Below are 10,002 nucleotides of genomic sequence, written 5' to 3'. Positions count from 1 at the left end.
CCTGCTCCACGGCAAACCGCGTCCCCCCAAAACGCAGTCTGGGTCGACCTTTCATTCCAGAAGTCGGTCACCCTGCTCTGCTAGCGTGGCCAGTTGTCCCATACGACACGCTAGACAAACCTCATCCCACTTCACACCCCTGCATACTCACCTGCTCACACCCACCAGCTTGTACACACTCACTCTGTGCAACTCACACTTGTATACACCCTGACACACATGTACACTCACACTCGTGTGTACACACTCAGCTGTGCACACACTCATAAGCACCTCATAATCATGAATACACTCACATGCATAGTCACACTCAAGTGCACATCCATTCATGCTTATCTATACAGACATGCTCAGGAGCGCACGTGACTGTGCTCACACGTTTAAATGCCTGTGCACACACTCATTCTCACATACACATACTCATCGTCACATGAATACCTTCATGAGCACATACTCCCTCATTCATGTAAATAGACATGTTCACATACTTGTATACACGTCCACACACTCATGTACACTTGCTCGCTCACACTCATTTGCACATATGCTTTTAAAAACACGGTAACAGTTTAGTTGCACACACACACTTTAAACATGGTGATGGTTTACAGGGAAGAGCGTCTGGTTCTGACAGCCAGACATGCCCTCGCAGAGTACCTGCACGCCGGGTGTCGGAAAGACTGAGCCCTGCGAAAGCAGCGCGCCCTGGACGCGTGGTCTCCATTCCGTTTTATAAGGGTGACAGGTCAGAGACTGGCACCTGCATGAGGGGGCACACTCGGCATGGCCGAAGGGGACAGGCAGCAGCAATAGCATCTCGCAGCTCAGAAGACCCAAAGTGCCCAGATGTCACGCAGGTGCAGTGAGCGGTGTCTCTACAACAGCCCGGAAGACACCACTGGAAGGTCACTTCTGTGTAAGCATCGTGAAGGCCCGAAAGTTGCTACTTCACCTCCTGCAACTCCCTCTGCATGGCTTGGAGGAGCCGATGGAGTTTCCAGAACACGCTGGGAGCTGCGGTCCCTGAGTCCCGGGTGGCGTCTGCGTCTCCAGGGTCTGCGCACTCCCGCACCGCCTCCTGTAACTGCAGCTGAAGTGGGGAGGAGATGGCGGCGCCTGTGAGGGCCGAGGAGAACCAATGGCGGAATATTTTGTCACAGATTACCTGAAGAAGAGAAGGGAGAGTGGGGCTTCCTTAACCGCAGTCGGCCATAGTAACATTACCACCACCGGACAGGGTCGTCCTGAGGGTCGCACGGCCTGCTGGTGAGAAACAATCCGTTTGTACTTGAAGGTGTATTTGAGGAAAAGGGCTGCATGCACTTTAAGGAGCCTTTTTAAAGTTTTCTTTAGAAGTGAAAGTATGGACCAGCAGTTGGTGTAATGCCTATGTCACTGGACCCCCATGTAGCAACCATGGTTCGAGTCCTGGACCCTGTGTCTTAAACTCACACCGGGTGCATGTGTGTGCGTGCCCAAGATCCCAGGAGGAGAATGGAGAAGAAGGGATAGCAGTGTGGCCATCCCCCCTGGGGGGTGATTTCTCGCATTCTGTCTTTCTGGAGAGTGCACGCACCCTATAACAACAACAAAAAAAGAGTGTAAGTAAAAATTAAACCACTATATCATAGCCTTTCATTCTAATGGGGTATGAAATGCCCTGATGCTGAAGATCTCTTGAAATTCTTAATTTAGTCCCAGCCTGGTGGTGCAGTTGGCAGCGAACCGAACTGCAGTGCTGGATGCCACGTGACTGACCACAGGTGCTGATCCGTGGGTCAGCCTGAACCACAGAGGCATGTGCACCTGCACCCTGGGTCCTGAGGAGCTAGAGGGCCGAGGAACAGGCTCAGACCCCGCCAAGGGTTCTCTTCTCTCTCTCACTCATGCACACAAACTCTATCATAAATAAAATAAACCTAGAAAGAGAAATTCTCAATTTAAACATGTTATTTGTTTTACAGCTTTCATAATTTCCTCCCTGTTGGGGGAACAGGCCTGGGAGCTGCATAATTAATTGAGTTTTATTTTTCTGCATCACACTTTACATCAGGCTCACTTAACAAATGCCTGCACTGAACAAAGCTACTATTTCACGAGGACAAATAATGTCAGCTTCTATTTTTCAATCCTTGCAAAGGCTAGAATTCTTTTTAAAGACAAAGTAATTCTCTTCCGAATAGAGAATACATTTTCATGTGCAAAATGTCCTGAAGAATATACTGCATTCTCAATCCTGCCCCATCCCCAACCCTTGGCTTCACTGAGAGAGGTCACTTCCTTGAACGTCCCCGAGGGAGCACGTAGACCTACACAAGCCAAATCATGAATTCCCTTTTTCTTTTCTTTTACACAAGTGGTAATGAAGCAGGACAGTCTAAGGTCTAGCAGGACTGCCACCATTTTGAAATTAAGAAAGGCCTCTAATGAGAACCATCTGACCAAGTGCTGAATCACAGGTCTGTTTTAGGAAAGGTCAGATGAGAAACCAGGAGTGGGTATTTGAAGGAATCAGGATAATTACTTAGAGGAAAGCAATGACTCTGATTGACTGTACTGAGGAGTGCTTTACACGCCTTGGATCTTGCCCTATAAACACCGTCGAGCTTTCTGAGACAGTTTGGTGGTGCTTGCAGTTTGTCTCCCTGTAACCAGTTATAGAATAAACTTTCTTTTCCAGCCTCTACCTACTCTTTCATTGACCATAAGAAGCAGCAGCCAGACTTAGGTGGCTGGTAACAGTAGTACAATTCTTTTTTTTTTTTTTTTAAGAGGTTTTTGCCATAGGGAAAAGGAGAGAAAGAGACAGTGAGAGGGAAAGTGAGAAATCATCCCCCCTGCAGGGGAGGGTGATGGCCATAGTGCAATCCCTTCTCCTCCATTCTCCTTCTGGGATTTTAGGCATGCACACACAAGGGCCCTGTGTGATTTTCAAGCCACCAAGTCTGGGACTTGAACCACAGTTGGTCATGTGGGAATCCAGTGATGCAGTTACTATGTCCTCTGCTGGCGCTATCCAAATCAATTCCTACAAGGATACTCAACTTGTTTGAATGGCTACATCTCAAATGAATGGACATACCATAAATTTTAACCAGTCTCTACTGATGGAAATCAAGTTGTTTACTAGCTTTTGTCATTACAAACAATGCTGCAATAAATATTTTGCATAACACAAGAGTAGTTCAAGAGCTTGTGGAAAATGGAATTAAAGCACAACTTTATTTTCATGAAAAAAATTTAATCCATGCATTTTTTTCATAATATGCATTTTCCATGAACTTTTTGAAAACTCCTAATTGATGTCATTTTCAGTTTTTGTATGTGACTAAAAACTTTCAGAAATGGGATTTCTGGGTCAAGAGATACATGATTTTTTGGGGGAACCAGCAGTTAGCGTAATGGCTATGTCGCTGGACTCCCACGTAGTCGACCACGGCTCGCATCCCGGACCCGGTGGCTTAAAATTCACGCCGGGCGCGTGTGCGTGCGTGCCCAAGATCCCGAGAGGAGAATGGAGGAGAAGGGATTGCGGCGTGACCATCCCCCCTGGGGGGTGATTTCTCGCTTTCTGTCTCTATGTCTCTCTCTGTCTGTCTGGCAAGTGCCCTATAGCAAAACCTCTCCAAAAAAAAAAAGGAGATATATGATTTTTTTGTTGTTTTGATAGATATTTTTCAAATGACCCAATAAAAGTACCAGTTTATACTCCCTCAGCAATGTATCCAAGAATACTTGTTTCCTCCATCACTCTGCCAACGTGTGTGTCACATTCTCATTTTGCCAACAGATGTGTGAAAATAATTTAATTTGCATTTTTCTCATTCTCAGTCAGATTGAAAGCTATGCTTCATTCTCAGTGAATGATCAAGTTTATATCCTTTGCCCAAATGTCTCTTAGGTTGTTGGCTCTTTTGTGTATTGATTTGTGGATGCTCTTTACATACTAAGGATATTAGCCTCTAGCCTTAGGTTGGTTCCCCAGGAAGCAGACTCCATAATGGAGGTTTTCATGCAGGAAATTGTTGAAGGCTGTTCCTGGGCACTACATCTTCACAGAACTGAGGAAGAAAGCAAATGTCCAGGGCTCAGATGGCCCTATGAGTTGTCCCTTATTAAGCAAAGGGGCTGGGCTTTACAGTGGGTGTAACATTGGCAAAAACAAGTTGTGGTCAACAGGTCTAGGGCAAACATGTGTGAGCTCCAGCAAATGGAGGAGCTCCTCCATCCATCCTTTACATTCCTGGTCTGTAAGGGAAATTGCAAATAATTTGTAAATTTTCTCATTTAGCTTTTAAACTTGCTAATTTTTTAAAATTGTTTTTACCAACACAGGTTATTTTTGTTGTTTTTTGTTTGTTTGTTTGTTTGTTTGAAGCTAGCTGGAGTTTGTCAACTGTTCCTCTAATGGACTCTGGGCTTTGTTCCACATGTCTGAAGGCCTTCCCTTTGCTAGAACAGTATTTAACATTCTCCGAATTTTCGTTCTGGTACATTTGGGATTTCATTTTTTAAGTGCATTTAAGCCACATGGACTTTAGTTTGACAAAAGGCATGAAGCCGGGGGTGACTGGTCATTGTCCTGCTTGGCGACCCAGTTCACCCAGCACTCTTTGCATGATCCAGCTTCCTCTACTGGTCTAAAATGCCCCTTCGCCCAGACTGAGTCTCTTATGTCAGTAAGTCACCTTCTGAAATAGTTTTCATTCTATCACATGGATTCGTCCATTAATTTATGCAGGGCAGGGTTTGTTTTGTTTTGTTTTGTTTTTGGTAAAAATTTAACTCAGGAAAGTAGAAATTTTACAGAATGCAGAAAAGATGAAGAGAAAATAATCTGTAATCATCCCAAAATGATTGCTTTTGGTATCTTGGTATCTATCTTTTTGATCATATACTATTAACAGAAATAAATCATATTGCAAATACCAATCTGTAACCTGCATTTTTTTTTCAGTTAATAATGCTTGACGTTTCCTCATATCTTTAAGAAATTGTAATCTTGTTCCCAAGATTTTATTGGAAGGCAATCATCATACATGTGCACAAATTAAAATGCTCAGCTACAGAGCGTGAATATTCCTAACAGCCATGCTCTCTCCAGAAAGATATCATTTATAATCCCATTAACAATGTAGACACTCATCTATTTCCCTGGAGCCTCTACTGCTAATTAATAGCATTTTAATGACTATTCCCAATTGGTAAGTGAAATTCATTATCATTGCATTTTAGTTTGCATGTCTTTGAACGGTAAGATTAAATCTTTTTCCTAGTTCTCTGGCCAGTAGGATTTCCTGGTTTACGTATCTGGAACCTGTCCTTCCCTGATTTCCTGGTTTACGTATCTGGAACCTATCCTTCCCTGATTTCCTTTGTGTTCCTCTTGCCTGTTGATGAGTCCATCCTAGCCTTTTCTGCATTAGGGGTGAAACCTTAGTCTCTCACTCTGGGGCGACGGGCAGGTGCCCACATTCCGGTTTCCTGGTGAAAAGTCATCTTGTTCCCACAGTTCCCACAGTTCTAGAAAAACATCTTCATTATGGCCCTGCCGAGGTGTGAGCGCTCATTCAGTTAAAGAGGCTGGGATGGGGAGGCCTCTGAAGGCCACAACATCGCTTCCAACCTTACAGTGGACACACCTTGTGATTCTGCAAGTCCGCCCAGAAGTCCAGGGCTTCGCTTGGGCTGCCCAGGGGTCACCAGGCTTCTCAGGATGATGGCTCAGAACCAAGGCGAGTGCCTCTGGTCTCACTGGCCGCCCTGCATTTCTGGTCTCATTGGGATCAACTGGCCTTCCAGGCTTAAGGACTATGAGGAGCACAGGCTGCAGTGAAGGCTCCACTGGGGAGATGGTGGGGGGAGAATATTAAAAAGTAGGGCTTTTAGTAGGAAGGATGAAAGTTCCTACTTCCATTGTGTTAGGACTATGAGGAGCACAGGCTGCAGTGAAGGCTCCACTGGGGAGATGGTGGGGGGAGAATATTAAAAAGGAGGGCTGTAGGAAGGATGAAAGTTCCTACTTGCATTGTGTTGACATAAAATAAATAAACACAAGTTTAAAAAGTAGGGACATGTGTGCTGAGAGCCTAGAGGAGCGACTGCACGCACCAAGGCAGATGGGGTGAGCTTGGTGCCACCACGGCCCCCTGCAGAGGCCCTGGGTCTCTTTCTGGTTATAATCAGCACCTGTGCCCCCAGGCCCATCCTCCCTCACCTCCAAGCCTCAGGGAGAGCAGAAGAGGAGGAAGCTTTACAAGTAGGTAGGTCTCACAGACAGTGTACCCAGCCCTGGATTTGGGACCCCCACCCTCTGGGCTGGTAACGGATGCCTGGACCCATCACTCATCTCCTAGATGTGGCTTTCTTTCTCCCTCCAAGGCCCACGGCCCGGTCCTGAGCCTGCCAGTCTGAACTGTGATGCAGGTCCAATCTCTCTGGTGTGGCTGCCTTATAGCTTCCCACTCTTCAGTCTGCTCCTTGAGGAATTCATCCCAGGTTCTCATCGTGTGTGTGTGTGTGTGTGTGTGTGTGTGTGTGTGTGTAGATGCAGGATCTAGATCCAGAGAGAATATGTTCCATGACCAGCAGCTCACCACAGCCTCAGAGAGGAAGTGCAGAGGCTGGGTTTAGACCCACCCTCGAACCCGCCGAGCCACTGGACATAGCCCTGTGGGCCAGGACAAAGAACAGACATGTGACCGCCGCTGTCCTGCCCTCAACTCTCAGAGCACAGCTCTGCACCAGGGGTCTCCGGCGATGAGGGCAGAGCAGCCCCGCCCACGCACCCCACCCCACGGACCACCGCTTACTTGCAGGTTGCTGTTCACGCGTCGTGCTCCACACTTGTTGACTCGCAAATCACACTTTGAAAAACAGTCAAAGAAATTGCAGTCTTCATCCCCCGTGCAGTTTTGCTCAAGGATTTCCCTCATTTTTGGTTCAAAAAAAGCCATGTCCACATCGATAGCCACCACCTGCCACCAGAACAGACCGCAGAGATCAAGACATCTGCCAGTGGGCACGCAGGGGGAGGGGTCTGCTCTGCCCACCCCGCGGACGGTCATCACTCTGCCACCGAGAGCAGAGCCCAGGCCTCGTCCTGGGGAGGCCCTGCTTACTCCCAGGGTATGCTGTTTTTCACATAAGCAGCTGTCAGAGATCATGGGGCAAGACTTAACTGCAAAGGGAGCCCGTGCTGGGGCCAGCAAGTGGCATGGTGGTTAACGAACTCCCACAGGGCCAACCGCTGTTCAAGTCCTGGACCTGGCAGCTTGAAAATCATGCTGGGCACATGTGCATGTGTGTCCAAAATCCCAGGAGGAAAATAAAGGAGAAGGGATTGTGGTGTGGCCATCTTCCCTGGGGATGATTTCTCACTTTCCCTCTCACTGTCTCTGTCTCACTCTGGCAAGTGCATGCACTTTATGCAAAAAAAAAAAAAAAAAAAGAAGGCTTTGCTGACACTAAGCTGCGGGTTCAGAACTATAAATGCAAGTGTTGCTTTTCACCTTTAACCATTTCCTCAGCTATAAAAGTAGGAGCCCCAAAATTTTTATTTTTACTAATTTTTTTAAAGAGAGATTTTTGCTATAGGGCATGTGCTGTCTCCAAAGAGACAGAGAGACAGAAAACAAGAAATCACCCCTCAGTGGGGTTGGCCACGCCACAGTCCCTTCTCCTCCATTCTTCTCTCAGGATCTCGGGCATGCACGCACACACACACAGCATGAGTTTAAGCCACTGGGGCTGTGACTTGAACTGCAGTTAACAACATGGGAGTCCAGCGATGAAACCATTACAGCATCTACTGGTCCCTCCAAGATGTCTTTTAAATGAATCCTCACCCCCCACACACACACACACACACGCACTGCTTTTTCACTTTGGGCTCTGGCCTCCAGGGTCAGGATCATTGAGCTCTGTATATTCTAGAAGACCTACATGCCACGCTGTGTGCAGGTAAACAGACACATAACCCAGATTCTCTTATTAGGGCCTGTCACCCACGGCAATTGGCTCCCAACTGAGTACTCGGACGAGTGTGGGGGAAATGGCAGAATCACAGCTCCTGACTTGGGGGCGAAATGGAGACCCGATCCAACAGGTTCGGGTCTCCCTGTCGGCATGAGAACTCAACGACCTCCTGGAATTTCAAATTCATCTTCCTGACTTCAAACCTAACAGACTTCAGGCTGAGGAAAAGCATAGCTTCTAAATTATGCAGATTTTCTTCCACCACCCGCACACAACAGAAAAAGAAGAGCACGAACCTGGAAAAAAAAATTAAAACCTGAAGTCTGTCCAAATAAAGCACTTGACAGCTCTGAGGTATTAAAAAGCTATTAGAAAACTGGAAGCCTTTGAGGGAGTCGCCGGCACTTCATGGGCCCTCACAGGTTGGCAGCCAAATGCCAGCCCTCCACTCCCTTCGCTGGTGTCTCCAAAGGGCCCATGGGTGGGCGCTCATCTCTGTTCATCCCTGCTCAGCCGTGCTCCATGGGCACATTACAGTCCCTGTTCTGATTTGGGGTTTTGTTTTTTATTCCAGATTGATGCCGGAAGGCTGGAAGTTTTCTTGGGGGATTAGTAAAACAGAGCAGGAGGAAAATGATTGGTTTCAAAATATGTAGATAATAAGAAAAATAAAGAACAAAGGGAGGGGCCGGATGATGGTACAACAACAAAACGCAGCGCTCTGGAAGCTGGCCCGCACGCGACGGTTCCTGGCTCACACCCAGAGCCCTCCCTGAGTGCACTGGGCACGTGCATGCCCATGATCCGGACTGGCTGAGGCTGGGGTGAAGAGCCGCATCAAGACCCTATTGGGATCTGTTACTCTACCTTTGTGGGCATCTCTCAGTCATGGAAAAACTAAATAAACTTTAAAAATAATAGTGATTTTCCCTAGTTAAGGGCTTTGCCTTATTGCTAATTCAGACACAGAAAAGAAAACTTATTTTAATCAGTTTTTCCTATCTCCTTATTTTCAAAAGATGAGTGCATTTTTTTTCTTTGTTTGCTTATCCAGGTGGGAGAGGAGAACTTGGAAGTTGCTGCATTTACCCTGGTTAACGCTCAAAGTGGGCAAAGCCTATGGTAATGAAGCCACTGTCAGAGTAATTTATTACTGGGCTACCAGACCCTTCTTTCTGGGACTCTGGCAACCTCCCCAGCCTCCCCTGGGCCCATAGATAGAATTTCAGCTTCTGGCACCTTCTCTCTCCCATTTCTGCTGATTTCCTCATCTACCAGGGAAAGTCAGATTTATTTGTTAACTTTTGGTGTATGACCTAGAATGGATTACAGCTCTTGTAAGCATAGCCCTATGCGCCTAAAATAAGAACAGCAACAAAACAGAAAAGCCTGCATGATGTTCCTGAATATTAGGAGAACCATCAAATTATTCCTGCATGAAACTGCCTAATGCGCATCATCCTCTCCAAACTTCCTCCCGGCATCGGAATAGAAAGATTGGTGAGAATTACTTCACTCTCTGCTGAAGGGGTGGCTCCAGAGCAAGGAAACACAGCGCAGGGTGGGAGGCGCGTTGTTGGTGGCATTTGGGGTCACTGAGGCAGCAGGTTCTGAACTGCTCATTCTCAGCCTGGGCGAGTTCTGAAGACCTGCGGCGCAGCCTGACCCACGGAGCAAAGGTCCTGGAATCGTTGGTTCTGACACTGCGTGTGAAAAGCCCCAGACACCTCCATTCCCCCCGGGGGAGCAGCTGCTGGCTGTCTGCACAGCCGTCCGCGCACCGAGCACCTACTTGAGGCCGTCCTGTGCAGCTGTTGGGGCACAAGGTAGGCGGCGCCCGCGCCGAGAGCTGGATTATTGGCAAGTGTGCGAGCAAAGGCGTGCACATGCCCACCGGCTCCTTCACGAAGCAGGCGCCCTCTCGCATCCCCAACACCCCAGAACCTGCTGTGCCCTCACGACACTGGGCACTATGGCACCTCTTTCCACGGCAGTCGTCCTGATCACTGACCAGGGAGGACTGGT

At 47.5% G+C, this 10,002-nt stretch overlaps 1 protein-coding gene across 1 annotated transcript in view; it reads right to left on the bottom strand.

Moving 5' to 3' along the window:
- Positions 1 to 626: 626 nt before the first annotated feature.
- The window catches only part of DIPK1C (divergent protein kinase domain 1C), a 30,127-nt gene continuing 20,751 nt past the window's right edge, over positions 627 to 10,002 (bottom strand). Inside the window, exons 6-7 of the mRNA XM_006168123.1 lie at positions 6,813 to 6,977; positions 627 to 1,165 (exon numbers count right to left, since the gene is read on the bottom strand). Coding sequence (XP_006168185.1) covers positions 944 to 1,165; positions 6,813 to 6,977 — 387 coding nt within the window. The 3' untranslated portion in view covers positions 627 to 943. The remainder of the gene's footprint in view (positions 1,166 to 6,812; positions 6,978 to 10,002) is intronic.

This window comes from Tupaia chinensis, unplaced genomic scaffold, assembly GCF_000334495.1.
Source record: "Tupaia chinensis unplaced genomic scaffold, TupChi_1.0 Scaffold145592_1, whole genome shotgun sequence".
Classification (NCBI taxonomy): Eukaryota; Metazoa; Chordata; class Mammalia; order Scandentia; family Tupaiidae; genus Tupaia; species Tupaia belangeri.
This window is presented reverse-complemented; position numbering and strand designations above follow the sequence as displayed.